The sequence below is a fragment of the Chionomys nivalis genome, chromosome 19, assembly GCF_950005125.1.
Source record: "Chionomys nivalis chromosome 19, mChiNiv1.1, whole genome shotgun sequence".
Classification (NCBI taxonomy): domain Eukaryota; kingdom Metazoa; phylum Chordata; class Mammalia; order Rodentia; family Cricetidae; genus Chionomys; species Chionomys nivalis.
This window is the reverse complement of record NC_080104.1, coordinates 55,017,178-55,037,896: the sequence shown is the minus strand read 5'-3', so window position 1 is coordinate 55,037,896 and position 20,719 is coordinate 55,017,178. Positions and strand designations below refer to the sequence as shown.

Below are 20,719 nucleotides of genomic sequence, written 5' to 3'. Positions count from 1 at the left end.
GGAAAACTGTGGTTGGGCTGGAAAAAAAATAAAAATAGATTTATTTTATCAGTATTTATGTGTATATACCTATGATGTGTGTGGGCACCCTCAGAGGTCAGCTGTTGTTACAGGCAATTAGAAGCTGCTCAACATAGGGGCATAGGGGCTGAGAACCCCCCAACTCTGACCCCCTGGAAGAACAAGTGCTCTTAACCACCAAGCCCTTTCTCCAGTCGCTGCTTGGGATAGCTTTGAGCTGACTGGTCCTCCCAGCTCTAGGGAGGCACCCTGTGGACTGGAGTGAGGTCCACCAGGGCCATTACCCACTGGCCAACCTTCCTGATGCTGCGGCCCTTTAATACAGTTCCTCACGTTTCAGTGACCCCCCCAACCATAAAATTACTTTCATTACTTCATAACTAAATTTTGCTGCTTTCATGAATCGTATGTAATGATCTGATATGCCGGATATCTGATATGCAACCCCCGTGAAAGGGTCCTGACCCATGGGTGGAGAACCATTGCCATTAACTGAGTTACACCCATGAGGTCAGCATGATAAGAAGGCCAGACCCAGGTTTCACTGCTAATGATTTATGGTAGCTGCCCATCGGGCAGCAGAGTGAGAAGCTACTTGGAGCTCCTTGTCTCTGAGCACCAGCAAGGGTATGAATGCTTCCCTTGGAGCCTCAGCCCTATGGGAACAGAGGCCTTAGGTCTTTGTGGGATGTCCTCTGTCTGTGAGGCCCCTCGCTTCAGGAAAGTAAACAAACGGGCCCAGAAAATGGTGTAAGAGGTGGTTACTCCAAACCTTTGCAACTGTGAACTATAGAAAAACAAAATCTGAGGTTGTGCAGCTGCCCCACTCCAGACAACTGCTTCTCACTGCAGACCCTCTTCCCATGAATGGTCCAGCCCCTACTGCATGTGCTGTTGGACAGGGCTTCTTCCACGGCAGCATCTTCAATTAAGGTCTCCTCCTGGGGCTATGATGCTTTGCTTTGGGAGTGACCTTCCGTCCACTCACAGTGACCAAATTCTGCCGTGACGCATCCACGCACAGCTCGGGAGGTTCAGCTATCCAGCCCAGGGATGCTTGTCAAAGACTGCCACATTGCTGAGCTGTGGCCACAATGAGACGGGCTAGAGGGCTGTCACCCTCAGGCGCATAGGTCCGAGGTTTTCACCCAACAGCTATATTGCCTTTCTATGGAACTATCTACCAGGACCAGGCCTGGAACAGAGCTGAGGGCAGACATAAAGGGGCCAGATAACCCCACAAGATGAACCTGGAGCATCACAAAGCAGAGAAGGTGTGGCTATGCAAGGAAGTAAAAAACATGGTCAAAAGACAGCTCACATGGTCACCAGTGCCGTGCGGAGATGGACTGTCATAGAGCCAAGGGACATAGTCCATCCAGCAGGGGCCAGAGCACAGGAATTCTCTGCGGCTCTTAGAAGGGTGCCTGCAGCCTGAACGTGAGCAGCCGCACTGTGTGCTCAGGTCTGAGGACTCCAGGGTGGGGCATGGCTGAGACTAGCCTTCTGATACACACTTGTGCTCTATCCAACTCCCCGGCCTGTTCTGTGGTGTCCCCCTTCCTGGTGAAAATTTACTTTGGTGGCCATTGTAATTTGAATCTTACATGTTTCCCCCAAAATCCATGTGTTGATCCCGAGCCTCTGGTGCCATTGGGAGGTGGAGGAAAGTCAAGGGCCTGGTGGAGAATTGAGTCATGGGGCATGCTGTTGGAGGGATTGTTGGGACTGCACTCTTCCCAGTTTCTATCTCTCTGTTTTACGAGCACCATGAGGTGGACAGTCTCTTCTGCCACACGCTTCCTGTCATGATGTTCTGCCTGGCCTAAGGTCCCAAGGTGACTGGGCCAATCACAGTCTGAATTCTAAGAAATTACAAGCCTAAACAAGACTTCCTTCCTTATAAGTTGATGTTTTTCACGTATTTTGCGACAGCGGCAGGAAGCTGACTCACATGTGGTCCGCATCCAACTCCACAGTGCCTCTCTGGACACAGGAGGAGCAGCAGAACCTGTGCCTGATCCCATTGTGCTAGGATAACCAGGCACCATGGTGCGAACTCATCTCCCTCCCTCCCTCCCTCCCTCCCTCCCTCCCTCCCTCCCTCCCTCCCTCCCTCCCTCCCTCCCTCCCTCCCTCCCTCCCTGTCTCTCTCTCTCCCTGTCTCCCTGTCTCTCTCTCTCTCTCTCTCTCTCTCTCTCTCTCTGTGTTTTCTCCTCTGTGCCCCTAGCTGCGGAGGATCAACTAACGGCAGGAGGTTGAGCCCTGCTCCCCTGAGCAAATCCCATGTTTATCTGGAAGAGGAGGGCACACAGCATTAACTGAGAATTCCCTAAGTGCACATCTGTATTTTCATCGCCCATTCCCCCTTCTTTTTTTTTTTTTTTTTTTTTGGTTTTTCGAGACAGGGTTTCTCTGTGGTTTTGGAGCCTGTCCTGGACCATTCCCCCTTCTTTAGCAATTATTTCTTCCTTGTGTTTCTGAAGGGAACCAAACTCTGATAGGAGAAAACTGAATATTATGGGAATGATGGGGACACTGTGATGGCCCGAGGGTAGGATAGGGAAGAATGTTATGGGGGATGATGGGGACACTGTGATGGCCCGAGGTAGGATAGTGTAGAATGTGTTTAGCATCCAGCGTTGCATCCAATCACGATGCTTACATCTGAGAGCTCATCTTGATGCTTTCCCTTGTCCACCACCCTGTTTATCACTCAGGTCCTTTGCAGAATCATCTTCCCTGTGTCTGGGGAAGACAACCAGGCTTGGGGTCTCCTGCTGCTCCCTCTCCTCTCCCACCAAATTCCCCCCAAATGGACTCATCTCTGCCCAGAGGTGTCCAACAGGGGAAGGAGGCCATCAGCTAACTCTGAAGCCCAAGGATGACTGGGACTAGCATGGCCCCCAACCTTTTCTGGGGTTCCCCTGAGAAACTGCAGACAGCCCTGGGGGGCTCCATCCTGCCACCTGCAGAGGCCTACTCTTTTGGACACACGGTTGAGCTCTCACCGGCTATCTATCGTGGTGGAAGTAGACCTGCCTGGGAGGCAGGCAGAAGAGCCGAGAGCCCCCTCCCCACCCTGTGCGCCTGCCTCAGACTCCTCACTTGGGGCATGGCTTCCGGATAGGTAAACATGTTAATAAAGAGAGACAGGATCACTGAGATCCAGGACTTGCTCCTACATGTATGCATACATGAATGCATGCCAACCGACACACATGCACATACTGTGTGTAACTGTGGAGACACACACACATGGACTTGGGGTGTTCAGAAACACAAATACCTGCCAGGCACAGCCAGTGCCTAGATCTATCCTCCCCTGAAATAGTTTTGAAAATGAGTGTGGGACCATCAATCATTTTGACTCTGTAACACTGCAGATCACAATTCTCTAGCTTGCCGGCTTCCTCTCTGTGCCCTTTTCACCTGGACGGGGACTCCAGGTTTGAAGGCAGATGAAGTGGGGATGTGGGCCAGGTGGATGGGCGAGACCAGGCAGGCCCTGGGTCCGGGGCAGGATCCGGCCTTTGAAGCCGGAGGATGATGTGAGAGGATCAGAATCCCAAGCAGGCCTCGGGCTGCAGCTGCAGAGCAGCAGGCAGGGGGAGGGCAGAGCCAGGCTGGGTCAGGATGTATTAGGGGGAGACCTGAGAGGGGCCTGGGAGGTTTAGGAGGGCCTGGGGTGGAACTGAGGGGTGAGGGGGAGGGACTTGGTCTCTGGTCTAGAACAACAAAAAGGAATCACTTGAGGTGTTACAGGCTGGGGGTTGGGCTGTGAGAGGGGCTGGGGAGTCAGGCTGTAGCTCTTCTCTGTGGTCCAGAGGAGTCAGGCCAGGAAGGACAGTGGGGGATGGGCAAAGATGAGGTCCAGGAGTTTGGGGGAATGTGGCTAGGTTAGTGGGAATGGCTTTCTGGAATCTCAATTTGCTGTGTGATGGATGTGAGCTTCTTTGGTTTTTTTAAAGGCCTTGCAGGGAGGGTCATGCTGTCCAGTTGCTGGAGGAAGGAGGTAGGTAGGGCGTCAAGAATGCCAAACTGGTGGGAGAGAAACAGGGTCGTGTGTGTGTGTGTGTGTGTGTCCTCGAAGGTGCTTCCTTGTCTCTGGGTGTATCAAGTGTGGGGGTGGAGGTGGGGGCAGGGGTCACCCCTGGGCATGGCAGGCTTCATAACACCTGTACACCTGCAGGAGATGGGTAAGGAGTGACCAGTGTTTCTCTCCAGTGGCCACTGGGAGTAGATGTCTTTCTTCAAATAGCCTGCCTTCCTGGCAGTCCACTTCACGGGCTGAACACATGTCCTGCAATAGACTGGAATTAATGAATGTGGGTTGTCTCTACACTTTGCTCTGGGTTTGAGTCTGAATCTCACATGTAGCCTCTGGCAGCTTCGCGAGGCAGCTTGGTATGAGGAAGAACACGCATTGAACACATTAAGGGGAGGGAGAGATTGCCATTCAGGGGCTACTAGATACCTGTCCTTGTCCACCCTGCTTGTCCCTAGATTCCCAATCCACCCGACCACTCACCGGGCTTTTCCTGGCCCAGCCCAGCGCCCCGCGCCCCGCCCATTGAGGTGTCTCCGCCCCGCCCCGCCTCGGCCCGCCCCTGCTCGTCCCTGCCCGCCCCTGCCCTAGCCGGCAGCAGCGGTCGGAGCGCTGTGGGCAAGCGGCTCCCCGAGGCTCTGGGCGCAACATCAGGGGGGCGCAGACCGCCAGGCTTGAGGAGATGGCGCCCAGGTTCGGGCTGCTGGCGGGTGCAGGGCTAAAGGGTGCGAGGGGGTGGGGGACGCCCGGGGCCCGCTAACCTGTGGTTGTTGTCCACAGGTGGCACAGGCTCCGGAGGCGGCACCTTCTGGACGTGCTCACTAGTTTGGTCTTGCTGCTGGTGGTACGCGTGGCCTGGGCAAAGCCAGGTAAGCTCGGGTGGAAATATAACTCGGTGCCCCAGTGCCCGCCGGTGTCCCGTGCCCTTTGTGCAGGTCTCTGGCTTATCCTGGCGGTAGCCACCTTTCACTCTGCGCGTTCGGCAGGGAGGCTGCAAGGGCCGGGTCCCTGCCTATACGCAGGTGTCGGGTGCTGGCTGGAGTGCGCAGGAGTCTCGCGGTTTCGGCACTTTCAGCGTTGTGCCGCTCACTTATGCTAGCCATTCATTCTCTAGACTCCGGGCGTCTGGGGTTCCCGGGGTGCGGTTGGACCAGGGTGGTGCGAGATGTCCGCCTCTGGAGTCCCTCGTGGAATGACCAGACTTAAGCGGCTCCGGGGAGAAGTTTGTGCGCTTCGCCAGCGTCGCGCTGCCTGCGGCCAGTAACGAGCGGAGGCATCCGCCAATGGCCCACCTCGCCATCGTCGCCCTCCCTGGCCTCATTCTCAGTAATGCTTGAGCTAGCGGCTGCCGCGGGGTCCCTCCAGATTCTCAGGAGGGACCGTGGGCGGGATTTGTCACGGCTGAGAAAGACCGGGGAAGATCGTTAAGTGCATGGCGTCATCTTTTGAGTTTCCAACCTGTTGAGGCAAAACTGCGCGCGTTTGCCCAGGGCCGGACTTCGGTGGCCGGCTAGTCTTTGTGCGCCGCTGCTGCGCAAGGCCCCTGTCCCCCGCGCCTGCGGTGGTGTCGGGTTGCTCGCGGTCCTCTTTGATGCTGCTGAGCGCCAAGCGCAGCCAGACCGGCAACAATACTCCTAAGCCCACGGATTCGTTGCCTTCTCCGCTGTCCCATGTGCGCACCAAGGACTTCCTTTGCTCTGAGATCCAGCAACTAACCAGCAACTGGCTGCTCTTCTCCTGCTCAGCATGCCCACAAAGCCCCTGAGTAGGGGGCTTGTGCAATGCTAGACTGCCAGGCTGGAAACCCCCGCGCTTTGTCACAAAGGCGCCAGCGGGTGACCTCCCCAAAGAACCAAATCGGTACCCTGCGTACTCTCTGGTTAGCAGTGTCACCTGCGGTGGTCACCGGCCTCTTGTCACAGCATCAAGAGGATGAAAGAGGAAAAGAGTAGGGGAATCACTCTGTGAGGGAAAATGACTTGGTTCATTGCTTCTGTGGCTTGGTCACTTCTGGCTAAATAGCAGTCCGGGCTCTTTTAAACAGCAGATCTGAAAAACACCTGTTGGTTGGTAGCAGCTAATTCTTCATTTATTTGTATAAACTGCGGCCAGGCCGTTCTTACTGACCACATGGCACTTGGGGCTATTAATCAAATGAAGGCCTGGCAGGGGCTGCAGACAGGGATTTGTAAGCTTGGGGCCTCTTCTGTAACCACTGATGACAAAGGAAGATGCTGGAGAAACCAGCACACCCCAGCCCCCAGCTAGACTTGATTTCAAGCTTAGAAAACAAAGGTGTGATGGGTTTTAATTTTAGCCTTTGGGTGGAACAAACCTGTATGTCTGTAAGCTTTGGTGAGATCTAAGGATATGCTTGGGGAAGGCGGTGTGTCTCTGGCTACTTCACTGTGGCTGTTGTTGGGGTTTTCAGCCTTGTACCCTCGGGGCCAGGAAGGTCCCTTTAGAGACGTCCAAGGAATGCAGACTTCTGTGTCCTGGAGGTTGAGCCAAAAGCTGCTCAGCGGGGGCTTGTGTTCTTGCACCGCCCCCTCCCCCAACAGGGCCAAGACTCCTCATCCTGTGGGGGCTGAGTCCCCTGAACCAAGATAACTAGTGAACTTTAAGTTATTGGGGGAAGAGCTAATATGCCTGAAATCCAGATGGCAAGGTGCGCGATTTGCTTGGGATATGTAGAAATTGCCCCCACCTACCTTGAGGCCTCGCTGTGACTCCCAGTGTCTCTAAGCTGAGCAAAGCCTCTTCTGGTTTTCACTCGTCCTGTGGTCCTCTGATTCTGTGGTCCAGATGCTCAGATGGCTCAGAAAACAGCAGATTGTACATTTACCCTTAAACTGCCTTTGGTGTTGGAGCTGCCTGTGATTCCTAGGGTGTATAGGGTCCCCATCTGTCTGTAGTTTCTTCTCTTGCGGACTCACGTTTGTGCTCTGTGGATATGGACTTTTGGGAGGGGTCTGTGAGGAAAGAGGACATGCCAAGGAGGCATCTAGGGGATGCTCATGGCCAGCCACACTGGAGCTATCTTTACACTTGCTTGTCCCCAGCTTTTCAGGTGCTTGGCTCCCCCACCAGATTCCAAGACGTCTCACTGCCCAGGGGTGCGCTAGCGCACTGCACTGCCAAGCGGTGCCCTGGAACCGCATTCCCGCGGTAGGTCTGCAGGGACAGAGCACCTGGGCACTGGTAACACTAGACTTTAAGTTAGTGGGAAAGGGTTCCCGGTCAGGCTCACCCACTGGGGAGTCTTCAGGATTCAGATGCGAAGGCCTCTAAGATAGTTTTGAATTTCAGCAAAACTTGTTTTTCAGGGTACTCTTGTTTTCCTTCAAGGGAAGGAGGACTGAGAGAGGGGAAGCCCTCTTCAAGGAAACCTAGAAGGAGTGAGCCAACCTCCCCAGAGTGCAGGCTGATCAGGCCAGAGTGCTGCCTCCCTCTCCACTGTTCCACTTGGAAAATGTACTATACAGAATGCATATTCATGCATATATGTGCTCAGGGCTCCAGTGCCCATACGTTCATACATAAGTGTATATGCAGAAATGTGCATACAGATAGCATACATGTTCACACAATGCAAACCACACCTGCACTCATTTACATTTGTGCCATGCCCACATGTGCGTTCATACATAAATGTGCACACGAACTGGGCAGTGGTGCCTCTTACTTTTAATCCTAGCACTCAGGAGGCAGAGACAGGAGGATCTCTGTGAGTTTGAGGCCAGCCTGGTCTATAAAGCGAGTTCCAGGACAGTCAGAGCTGTCTTGTTTCAAACCCCTGCACCCAAAAGTGCACATGAACAGGTACACGTTCCCACAATCACACACAAATGCACACCATACATGCACACACACACACATGCGTGCCCTCCCCGCCAATGCAACTTCATCCACAAAGGGAAACACAATATACACGCATGCATGGAAAATCATGGGGCATGCCAGAACAGTGTGCACACATATGCATACATGCACACACACATATTCTGTGTTCATGTAAAGTGCTGAGTTCTGTCCCCATCTGGGGTGGGTTCCCTGGGTCAGGGTCCTGTGTGATTTCATGGTGTGAGGACCACTACTCTGTGAACATCTCTTGGACCAGAGATGTAGACTCAGGGCTCAGAGCTTTACCCGTGGCTCTCTGTTAGGGGTAAAGCTTCAGTTTTTCAGTCAGAGAACAAACAGGTAGCAACAATAGTGTCTATCTCAAGGGTGAGCCTGGTACTCTAAAATGGAATGATGTTTCCTGGCTGCCACCAGATAGACCTACTGCATAGGGCCTAGCAGAAACTCCCAAGATTGGATGCTGGAGTGTGTGTTGTGTATGAGCATGTGTGTATGCGTGTGAGCATGTGTGTATACATGTGTGTGCATATATGTACATGAACACAAACGGGTATATTGTATATGCATGTGTGAGCATGTGTGTGTGAGCACGTGTGCATTGTGTGTATGTGTGAGCATATGTGTGTATGTATGTGTGTGCATGCATGTGTATGTTTGTGTGTATGTGTGAACATGTGTGTAGTTGTGAGCATGTGTGTATGTGTGAGCATATGTGTGTGCATGTGTATATATATATGTGTGAGCATGTGTGTTTGTGAAACACTAGGAAAATAAAAATATATTTGGTATGCTATGAAGTTTAAGAATTTGGTACACTTTAAAACACAAGTGGCATGGCTAGATAATAGAACAGTTTGGGGGCACCTAGCATGCACCCCATGGACTGAACAGCTCTGTTCCTCTGGCCAGGCCAGCTTCTTCTCTAGCTCTGTCTCCCACCCTAGTGTTTCAGGGCTTGGGATTCAGCTTTGGTCAGGCCTGGATTCCTCTCTTGTAGCCATCTTGGCAGGCTCCCTGGCACTGGAGTGAGGTCATGCAGGTCTGTTTTCTGAGGCAGCAGAAGATGGGGCAAGCTTTGTGCTGTGTGTCAGATGGTATGGGGGCTGTGGCCTATCCTTGAAGCATGGATTCCCCATCATAGGAGAGAAGAAAGAGCTCCTGGCTACGTGTCCTGGGCAGCTGAGGACGCTTGGTTCTCATTCACACTGTTCTGTGTCTTCCTATGACTCAGCGTGTCTCCCCATCTCACTGTAGGACTGTTTTCACGACATACAATGTATCTGTGCAACTTACACCGTGTCCCTCCTGGGGTAGACAACCCCTTTAGGCAGGGACCCTAGGTATTTTTTTTGTCTGTAGCACTAGTGTGGGCTGGATGGGGATGTGGGAGTCAGGTTGCTGGCTGAGAGATGCATGTCAGGTTGGTGGGTCTGTGCTTGTGTGGGGTGGCTTTTGATCACAGCTGCGCTGAGTCAGGTCAGCTTCAGGCTGCAGGCGCCTGTCTAGTCCTTGCCTGTGGGAGCGTATCTTCTCCCTGGCTCCTTCACATGGACAAGCCTAAGCAGAGCATCCTGGCTGCTGCAGTCAGAACCCTAGCGTGGAGAAGCAGCCCACAAGCCTATACACCTCTCTGGAATTCCATGCTGGCAGATGGGGTCACTACCAGGCTGATCCCCTGTGGGTACTTTGTATGTGTGGGGAGGTGTTATAATTGGTCAGGTCAGGGATACCCAGCATCAGGCTGTAGCAGGTCCTCAGCTATCCCCAGCTTCCAGAAGGTCAGGATATTCTGAAGGTACATATAAGAAGTGCTGGGTCACTAGTTACCAGCTCTGGCCATGGTGAGGGTTGACTTTAGGGTGTCCCACAGAAAAGGTGATGGATGGACAAAAAGCTCAGAGATGCTACAAGAAGATGAGATGAGGCTACCTGTGGAGGGGGATCAGTGTGGGTTATGGGTAAAGCCTAGGTTTAAATTCCCTTGCCCTCCCCCACGCCCCCCCCCGTAGGGTTTCTCTGCATAATAGCCAGGGCTGTCTTGAAGCTCAATTTGTAGAAAAGGCTGGACTCGAACTCACAGTGATTCACCTGCAAGTGCTGGGATTAAAGGCGTGCACCACCATACCCTGCTAAGGTTTAAATTCTGCAGGTAGCATCACATTGTTCATCTACCCATTCTATCTATCCATCCATCTACTTATCCATCTGTCTATTCATCCATCCTATCCATCCACATCCATCCATCCATCCATTCATCCATCCATCCATCCATCCACCCATCCATCCATCTACCCATCATCCATCCATCCACCCATTCACCATCCATCCACCCACCCACCAATCCATCCACCCTCCCATCTATCCATCCATCCATCCATCCATCCATCCACCCACCCACCCACCCATCCATCCATCCATCCATCCATCCATCCATCCATCCATCCACACACCTACCCATCCATCCACCCACCCATCCACCCATCCATCCACCCATCCATCTATCCACCCACCCATCCACCCCACCCATCCGTCCATCCATCCATCCATCCATCCATCCATCCATCCATCCACCATCCATCCACCCACCCATCCACCCATCCACCCACCCATCCACCCCATCCATCCATCCATCCATCCATCCATCCATCCATCCGTTCATCATCTATCCATTAATTTTGGTTTAGAACCACTCACTGTTTTTGTTTGGTTTTTGAGTAGCTTCATAGTTAGCAGCCACCCAGCCTCCTATTTCAAAGCTGAGCTTAGATGTCTTTGAAACAGTATCAGATTTCTGTAGCAGGGTCCCCATCTTCAAAAAGCCTGCCAGCACAAGCCATTCGCTTGTGAGCAGGAGCAGTGACTGGGAAAGCCGAACTGGGGCGAGCTCAGAGTGAGAGCTTGCCTTGGTGTCGTGGTAGTTAGCCTTCCACTCGGCCTCCATGTGGAGGACTCAGGAAGAAGAGTGGGTTTAGTGGCCAGGGATATGACACTGTGTGAAATCCTGCACACCAGAATCCAGGTGCTCCATGCCTCTAGGACAAAGGCAGTCCTTTCCATGGAGAATGCCTTCTGGGAAGTCACTGCCTGCACTCGGATGGCTGTGCTGCTTGGCTCTGGTGGGGGTGGGGGAGGGGAGGGGATGGAGGTAGGGATGGTTGTGTATTGATGGTGTTTACCCTTCTACTGAGAGTTTGGATGGATGTGGGGAGAGGGTACAAGTCTTCTAGGGCCTTTGGTAGACAAAACCCCAACCCATTCAGATGAAGGGGTCAGCTGAAGTAGCCCTGCCTTCTCCGAAGGTCTCTCATCCTAGGTCTTCATGGGAACAGCACCTGTGATTTCTAAGGTGGCTAAAGAGGCCAGCCAGCAGAGTGGCTGCCAGCAGAGTGGCTGCCAGCATTAGTGGGCAACCTCAGTGGCTTCCCTTCGCCTCTGACTCATCCACACCTGGAGACATGGGGCAGAGAGGCCACACTGGTCACCGGGCAGGTACCTTAGGGTGAATGAATGCCAATCCACTGCTGTTCCATTCAGTCATTGATTTTTCTCTTCTCTTGTGTGAGTTTCTGGACACCTCAGGTGCCTGCTCTGAGATGCAGAAGGAAGGTAGACAGCGTGCCATTTGTAGACACCAGGAGTCTGGGGGCTGAGGGAAGAGTGAGTGGCGGCAACGGGCAGCAGGGCCTTCTCTTATCTCTGTGGAGGCAGAGTGCCAGGGGCCTGGGTTCCATCCAGCTCCGTGTTCTCACGGTCCTTATCTTGGATGCTTCCAGTCAGAGCTGGGGCTGGGTGCGGGGGCTGTGGTTGGGCCTTCAGGAGAGGTAGGGCCCTTCCAGCTGGATAGAGCTAATTTTCCTCAGGTCATGCCAGAGCTAGCTACCGGCACTTCAAAAACATTGCTAATTTTATCAAACATTCTGAAGTTATGCTGTTTTAACCATCGTACCACTGTCTTCCTCTCTGGGGGGTATTTCTTTGTGTCTGTTTGTTGCAGTAACTCTGCGTGCCATGTTTGTGTGTTGGCCTGCTTGGTGGTCAGCCTATAATGCATACATAGCATTTGTCATGACTTCTAACTCATCCCTGGTGGTGGAAGCCTAGACCGGCAGACTCTGTTGAAGGATGGACTCCGCTCAGGGAGGTCGTCTTGAGCCCGTCTGCTCATTTAGCTAATCTGCAGGCAAAGGACTCCATGAAGCTGGGTGCCTGCTCTGGAAAGCTTTGAGTGAAGCCAGATACCCACACAGGGGGCTGGGCGCTGACGTAAGAGAGATGTACAGTGTGTGTCTATTGCTTTCTGCTGGAGCCCAGTTCTTGTAGCAAACCCTTGTAGCGTTAGCAGATCCTGGGGATTACATCTGGCAGGAAGCCTGGCCATCAGCTGTGCCCTCATAGGTGGAGGCTGATGTGGTGGCTCTGTTCCCAGTGTTGCGTGACATTATGTGGCTTCTTTTTTTTTTTTAAATATTTATTTATTTATTTATTATGTATACAATATTCTGTCTGTGTGTATGCCTAAAGGCCAGACCTCTTTACAGATGGTTGTGAGCCACCATGTGGTTGCTGGGAATTGAACTCAGGACCTTTGGAAGAGCAGGCAATGCTCTTAACCACTGAGCCATTTCTCCAGCCCCCATTATGTGGCTTCTTGACCCTTTGAGTGGGCTGGTGATGGTTCACTTGCCACGAGGCAATGTGGAATCTGTGCCCACCCTAAAGAAAGTATAGTTGTACTGGATGGTGGTGGCACACGCCTTTAATCCTAGCACTTGGGAGGCAGAGGCAAGCGGGGATCTCTGTAAGTTCAAGGCCAGCCTGATCCACAGAGTTCCTGGATGTCCCGACAGTCCTTGGCTGGCTTCAGAGGACCCATAATGCCCTGTGGGGGTCTTGTCCTAGTTGTCAGGCAGTGCCCTGGAAAAATTGGCATCCACGAGAGTAGGAGGTGTGTCTCTTACCCAGCTGTCAGCTGGACCTGCTACTGTTACACGTCACATTAGGAAAAACAGCCACTTCTGCTTCCCAGAGTTCTTCCTAGACAACCCGAGGTACTTGGTGTCATGACATTTACTTTCCATTTCCTTTTAGAGAGATTCCAGGGCCACCTGCCCGCATCTACTCTCCAGGTATCTTTCTAGGGCTGGCATAATTTAAGAGAAGCTGCTGAGAATTCACAGAGCCATCAGGAGACTCCTGGGGGCTGATACCTCTTCTTAGGGTTCTATCCAGGGCTTGAGTTCTGGACTCAGGCCCTATATGAGGAATGAAGAAAAAAAAACCCTCAGCTTCCTTTTCCTTGTCACCTCAGCTTTTCATCCAGGAAGTGAGCCTTCGATTAATCCCTGTCTGTGCAAGCCTGGGGTCCAGCCCTGCCTGTGGGTCTGGGTAAGGCCAAGGCCTCTGTCTGCCTTCAGTGTCCCTTTCCTTTCTCACTGTGAGGTGGCCCTGTTTCCTTTATGGTCACCTATCTCTGTAAAAACATCTGTTCCTAGCCTATGCCTGAGGGTCTGTGAAGGCAGCTGACTAGGACATTCCCAAATGGGCAAAGGGTTCTAGATAAGACAAGGAGGCCCAGGACAGGGTCCCGTGAACAGTGAGGTCCCCCAAGCTGGGAGAATTCAGAGCTGAGAGCTCACAGCCTCACTTGTATGTCTTCAGGAGCTACCACTGTTCTCTGAGCCACTAACTCTTGGAGGAGGAGAGGAGGAGGAGGAGGAAGAGGAGGAGGAGGAGAAGGAGGAGGAGGAGGAGGAGGGTCTCTGAGCCCAGACTTCAATCCCCCATGTGACCCCTCTCTGCTTGTCTCTGTCTCTGACTTCTGACTTCCATTATGCATTAGGACTACATCTTGCTGGTGGGGTCTTAGGTCACCTGCTCTTGGGAGGCAGCATTAGTGATGACCTCTGGTTCCTTCTGGGTCCTTGGAGAGCAGCCCTGTCTTCGGGAGCACCCCCTTCCTCAGGCTCCCCACAACTTAATTATTTTCTTGGTGAAATGAATCTTTACCCCAAAGGGAAAGCAACCCAGTGGAACGCCAGGGGAGGTTTGTAACTGAAGAGAAGACCACACACCCATTCTGTATCTCCCTCTCCTGTCGTTGTTTCAAGTGGGAGAGCGGAGATGCCAGTCCTTTAGACCGAGAGGCAAGGCTTGAACCCTGGTTCTGATGCTGGCCTAGGCCTGGCCCCTTGTGGACAGCTCCCCAGTTAGTAGTCGGCTTTGTGCCACAACCAATCTACTAGTGAGGAGAGACCAGACTCTAAGGATGGGAGACTCATCTGTAATGTATGTTAGGATGAATAATGAGTGTCCCCCAAAGTGGTCTTCATCTTCATCTGCAGACTGTCCAAGTTCAAAAGCACATTGTACCTGAGTTTAGAGTGAGGATTTTGAGAAGGGAAGATGACCAGCCTTTGTGGTTGATGCGATCGCAGGGTGGGCACCTGAGGTGGGTGTTTGAGGACACACAATTCAGAGAATGCTGTGACGCTGACCTTGAATAAGGAAGCAGCCAATAGGTGACATACCTGCCTCTTGACACCTTCTGGGGAAGTTGTAGTGGTCTGCCCTAGAGTCTGGAGACCCCCAACTCTGCTAGTGCCTTGATTTTCTATGTGTGACCTCCAGAACTGTAATAGAATACGTTTGTGTTGTGTGTTGCTTACTGTGGGCGTTTGTTTGTATAACCCTTGGAAACATGTGGAAGTTCATTGCTTGCTGGAGGGGAAGAAGTAGCAACTTTAGTGGAATAAGGTATCTGGCATGGTGTGAGGACCTCTGAAGTGTTTTGAGGTCTGGTCTTTTCCCAAGCAGGATGCTATGGAGACTCTAAGATCCCCTGGGCAGGATGCTGTTTGTTCCTTTCAGCATAGCTAGGGACTAGCATAGCACTTGAGGCTGAAGATGCTCCATCAACAAGCTAAGGATGAGCCCCCACCCTGAGGACACTCCCTGACCTTCAGTGGACTTTTCATTGGCAGGTCCCCCCAACATAGCCTGCACAGCAACCTCTCGAGCTGCTATACCTCAGGGCTTGTGCTTAAAGCCAGTTGGTCAAAGTGGGAGAGCAGAGGGCCACTGCCCGTGAGCAGAAACCCCCTTTCAGGAAGCGACTGCCGGGCTGCTGGGAACTGATGACCACCAACGCTTTCCCTGCTGTCCCTGGGATATAGTGGGAGTTCAGCTAGACAGGACTCACAAGCTGGGGCTTTGCAGAGTGGGTCAGTCTATCCCAAGTCAGACAGACAACTGCCTGGGACAATGAGATACTGAGTACAAAAGCTAGCTCCTTTCCATTCTGCCTATCAGTCCGGTACCTTCAACCCCTGGAGAGCAGCTCACGCCAGCCTCGGAGAGGTAATGGCAATGGGACTGGCAACATTTTCCAAAAGGAAAGCAGATGGCTGTGTGCCCAGCAGGCTATCAGTACTCCATCAGTTTATCTGTGGACTAGCGGCTGCCAGTCTCTGGTTTTCTGAACACTGCCCCGGCCTCAGCTGCCCGGAGTGATTCATATGTCCTCAGTTATCCAGAATTAACCTGACAAACCCTTAGTCAGTCCATTGCAGAGACACGGTGGCAGATGTGGATCTAGGAACCGGACCTTATTCCTTATGAAAGTGACCAAATTGCACCTACCACCTCGCAAGTGGGCTTTTAGAAGTTTTAAATTAAACTGGCTATGTCAGGCTCTCCTGGGGTCTGCAGTGATGAGTCAGCCATGATAGCCAGGACTCAAAAGTCAACGAGCCCTGGCAACTCTCCTGTGGGCCCCGAGCTGGCTGGAGGACTGAGCCACGTGCAAACTTCGGAATAGGAATGCTGTCGTGCTCGGGTGTCCAGGGAAATGGCACAAGGCTTGAGGCTATGGCCTGAGGACAGTAGGGCTTTTTTCTCCTCAAATGCAGAAATCGAGGGTGAAGATTCAGAGCAGTGTGTATTAGATCGAGGTGCTGATGCTGAGCTCCAAATGTCTTACCTGCCAGCCTCCTAACATCCCATCACTTCCCTCTCTGCAGATATATCCCCTCCAATCCCTACCACGTTCCCATGATCCTCCTCTCGAGCCTTCCCAGCACCCCCATTCTTTCCTGTCCTTGCCCTTCTATCATCCTCATCCCTTTATTCCTTCTCTTCAAGCTCCCCAGTGTCCCCACCCTTCTCTAGGGCCTCTAATGGCTTCACCTCATCTTTCCAAGCCTTTCAGTACCGCCCCCCCATCCTTTGTGGCCAGCCTATTTCTCAGCAGGTGTTACATTCAAGCCCAATTTGTTTCTGAATGTCGATTATTTGGCAACAGTTAATAGTTGAAGTATCAAGCCACAGTCAGCCCCTCCTCTCATTGTGGCCTATTTGCCCCCAGCCCCTTCGGAAGACTCCGTTTCCTCCTTTTGCATTTCATCCCCTGGTCAGCCAGCATTCCTTCTGAGATAAGATGAAAGATACAATTCTTTCTTGTGCTCTATCTCTTTGAGTTCTCAGCCTTTCTATTTGACCTTTGCCCTCTAGTTTCAGCGAAGGGTTCCAGAAGTTTTCTTTCCTGTCAGGGGATTGATTGCTCTGTGAAGGACGCTGCTGAGATGGAGTGGCCCATTGCTCCACAACTCTCAGCTGCCTTTCTTACCCTGCATACACGGCTCATCTCTGCCTCCCTGGGCTGTGTCCTGACTCACTCAGACCTGACCAAAATGTCACCAAATGGCATCATGTAGGCTCTGGGCCACTTTAACCTCTCCTCCCGGGGAGCTGTTGCAGCCTGGGGCTCCCCATCCCTTATCGGCAATCACCTGGGGTTTGGCTTGTTCGTTTGATTGAGGCGGGGTTTCTCTGTGTTGCCCTAGATATCCTGGAATCTATTGACCGGATTCAGAGATCTGCCTGCCTCTGCCTCCGGAGTGCTGGGATCAAGGGCGTGCGCCACCACTCCCAGTTCACCTGAGGTTCTTTACTTTCCTCTTTGGAGCTGTCCTAGAGCAAAACTCTACAGACCTGGCTTGCATGCCTGCCTGCTGCCCTGTGGCTGGGCAGTTTGGGTTTCTGCTGTCACTGTGGCTCTTGAAGGCCCCCCTCCCCAGCCTTTGTTTAACATGGCCTGTGCCCACTTCTGATTCCTCCCACACTTAAGGGGATATTTAAAACACCTGACATCCTGCGCTGAACCTGTTATTAGTGACCACGCAGCCTGCACACCATTAATCTGATCTCAGCCAGCAAGACTGTGGCTCGGACTGATTTTTCTGTGTTGGGCAGAACTAGGCCCCTTCCATGAGGAATCCTGCGCCAAGCCTCTCCTAGACCTGCCCCCTGTGACTCTTCCTCAGTACTTCCCACCCTCCTCCCCAAGCTTTTCCTGGAAGTCTTGGTGACCTCCGTGGGGCTGATGAGTCCTGCTCCTGAACCAGTGACACCCAGTTGTGTCCACACAGGCCAAGAGCACTAATGATGGTTTCCCACATTAATACTTGTGTGTCTGTCATTGTCACACGAGGCCTGACGCTACATAATAAATGAATGGAAGAAACACACACATGTACCAGGGAAAGGAGACCACCCGCCAGCACTGAACCTGCTGTGGCCATTTCTGGATGTCACCTTCTTTCATGAAAAAGGAAAGAAGTGACCGAGGGGTGTCTGCAGTTATGGGACTTGTGTCTGATTGACCATTCTGAGATCTGTGGTCTCAGTCTCTTCTGGCCCTGGGCATGACCTCAAACAAGTACTGGTGACCATGAGTTTCCTCCTGGGCTCTGTTATCTGCCTAGAAATGTGAGTTTTAGCAGACCAATGCCTGTTTGAACAATTCACCTTCTCTTCTACCCCAGGGATCCTCATGTCCTTAACATGGCCCACAGGAGGAGGTCCAACTCCATGTGGTGCCTAGAGTCCCAAGCTAGAGATCAGTTCCGGAGACATTTATATGCACAGTTGATATTGAATAGTTAATATTTTTAAAGTTTTTTTTTTTTTGTTTTTGTTTTTCAAGACAGGGTTTCTCTGTGTAACAGTCCTAGCTGTCTTGAAACTAGCTCTTGTAGACCAGGCTGGCCTCAAACTCACAGATATCCTCCTGCCTCTGCCTCCCGAGTGCTGGGATTAAAGGCGTGCGCCACCACTGCCCAGCTTTAAAAGATGTATTTTTTTTAAAGATTTATTTATTTATTATGTATATAACATTCCTTCCATGTATGCCTGCAGGCCAGAAGAGGGCACCAGACCTCATTACAGATGGTTGTGAGCCACCATGTGGTTGCTGGGAATTGAACTCAGGACCTTTGGAAGAGCAGGCAGTGCTCTTAACCGCTGAGCCATCTCTCCAGCTTTAAAAGATGTATTTTTGAGCAAAATACTTGGAACAGAACTTCACGTCTCACCCATGCATGAACTCTATGGCAGAACAGCCCTAAGAGGGTCTGCTGCTGTCCATCTATCTCCCGGTCTCCCTGCAGAGCTGCCAGCTTTGTCAGGGAGCCAGGCTGCAGAAGGCGCATTTGGCACAGGAACTCCCTAGTGGGCACTGGACCAGCATCTTCCTGGTCCTTTTCTCCTGACACTGGGAGACACTGGTACCTCCTGCCGAGCGGATTGCTCACCTGTGACTTACTCATTCCTCTCTCACATCCCGTATCCTCCTCTGCCTCTTTCCATCCATGACTCTGTTTTCCTTGGCTCATGGCTATCTAAGGCTCAGCGCCATCACCTCCAGGGGAACCAGTGTATTTCTAAGACTGGTTCCCTATTAACACTGACTCCCTTCTGCAAACCCTCTGCATGGCCCCTTCCCTATGCATCCTCTCTGTGTGGCCCCTCCCCTGCGCATCCCCTCCGTGTGGCCCCTCCCCTATGCATCCTCTCTGTGTGGCTCCTCTCCTGTGCATCCCCTCTGTGTGGCCCCTCCCCTGTGCATCCCCTCTGTGTGGCCCCTCCCCTATGCATCCTCTCTGTGTGGCTCCTCCCCTGTGCATCCCTTCTGTGTGGCCCCTCCCCTGTGCATCCTCTCTGTGTGGCTCCTCTCCTGTGCATCCTCTCTGTGTGGCCCCTCCCCTGTGCATCCCCTCTGTGTGGCCCCTCCCCTATGCATCTTCTCTGTGTGGCCCCTCCCATGTGCATTCCCTCTGTGTGGCCCCTCCCCTGTGCATTCTTTCTGCCCCTGTGCATTCTTTCTGTGTGGTCCCTCCTTTAGGCCTGCAACTCTGGCATGGCAGGCTCCACCTTTAAGGATCCCTACAGAGGGGCTTGTGTTGCATAGACCCACTAAGGCCTCCTGGACCGCTCAGAGCCAGGGGATGGAGAAGTAATGCTCTCCACAGAGTAGCCAAGGCCATGGTCTTTTGCGGCTTTAGCCTAAGATGGGGGTTGCAATAAACTGTCTTCCTTCCATCTTAAGAGATGGGCGGGGTGGGAAGCTGGAATGCCTAGGCACTCTCACGTTCTCTCAGAGATAGATCAGACAGCTTCTGGGTCCATGGAAGGCCAGTGCTCTGGTTTGTGACAGGTATACAGAGTGCCCAGGAGGCTGTTCTCTACCCTCCTACTGAGCCTCAGTTCCTCTTGGTGGCCTGCTCCATTCTTTTTTTTTTTTTTTTTTTTTTTTTTGGTTTTTCGAGACAGGGTTTCTCTGTGGTTTTGGAGCCTGTCCTGGAACTAGCTCTTGTAGACCAGGCTGGTCTCGAACTCACAGAGATCCGCCTGCCTCTGCCTCCCTAGTGCTGGGATTAAAGGCGTGCGCCACCACCGCCCGGCATTCTTAGGGCAGAGAACAGTGAACTGAGTTCACATGAGCGCTCTCCCTGGGGCCACTGGGTGCCTGGCTGAGGCCGCCCTTCCCTGTTCTTGTTGCATGGTGGAAGCTGGGTTCTAAGTTGGACTTTGTATTTTCCACCAGGTGCACGTGTTTCTTAGCAGGTTTACTGGACATTTCAAATGAAGGCCAGCAGCACAGGCTGATAGAGGAAAAAACCTCCTCAGAGCCTCAGCGAGCATGTCTTGCAGAAGGAGCTGTCGCCAGACTGCACCCTGGCCTCAAAGACTTGATCCCCCTGTCTCAGCCACTGAATGACACATGTGTGTTCTGCCGTGCTCTGTTCCAACTTTTGTTTCTTCATTGAAACAGTGTAACTTAACATGGCCTTGAACTAACCCTTCCCTACCCCTGCCTGATCACTGGGATGACCAGCACGCATTGCCATGCCTGACTGAGCCACCAGTATCCAGATGCAGGCTGTTTAATCACATCCGTAACCACATTCTTATTATGGGCCTGGCTGCTGGTCCAGGTGGGTCTGACTCGGATGCTCAGATGAGCTGTTTCAGTCCATGTATGGACACACAGAACCTGGAATCAACTTCTGGAGGATCATGAACTTAGGAACAGGTGTGTCCTATCCCCCCGACCCTCCCAGATCTCGTGTTAGGAATGACTTCTCATGTGCCTGAGCAGCTGTGGAAGAGCAAGGGTTCTTTCTTTCAGAGCTAGCCATGGCTCCATTGCCCATGTGACAGTCGCCAGCTGAGGTAATGCTGTCCTAGGCTAGTAGCTGGAGAATCCCAGCCTGAATGTCCTCGGGCACCTGGTGGACGTGTTTGCAGTGTGAGGTAGGACACCTGGTCATTAGCTCCTGTGCCTACTGCCCAGCAGGACTGTGGGCAGCACAGGGTTAACAGACAGACTCCCTGAAGGTGAGCCCACTGCTGGGAGACCGCGATTGCCAGTTCTTTCTTCTTCAGCTCTTTCTGTGCTAATTGAAGACGTGACATTCCGGGATGAAAGCGTCTTTGTGTGGAGCGGGC

The 20,719-nt window shown here is 52.4% G+C and overlaps 1 protein-coding gene across 1 annotated transcript in view; it reads left to right on the top strand.

The window, feature by feature from the left end:
* Positions 1-4,663: 4,663 nt before the first annotated feature.
* Col18a1 (collagen type XVIII alpha 1 chain) overlaps positions 4,664-20,719 on the top strand; it is a 109,323-nt gene continuing 93,267 nt past the window's right edge. Inside the window, exons 1-2 of the mRNA XM_057751041.1 lie at positions 4,664-4,762; positions 4,850-4,938. Of these exons, the coding sequence (XP_057607024.1) occupies positions 4,752-4,762; positions 4,850-4,938 (100 nt within the window). The 5' untranslated portion in view covers positions 4,664-4,751. The remainder of the gene's footprint in view (positions 4,763-4,849; positions 4,939-20,719) is intronic.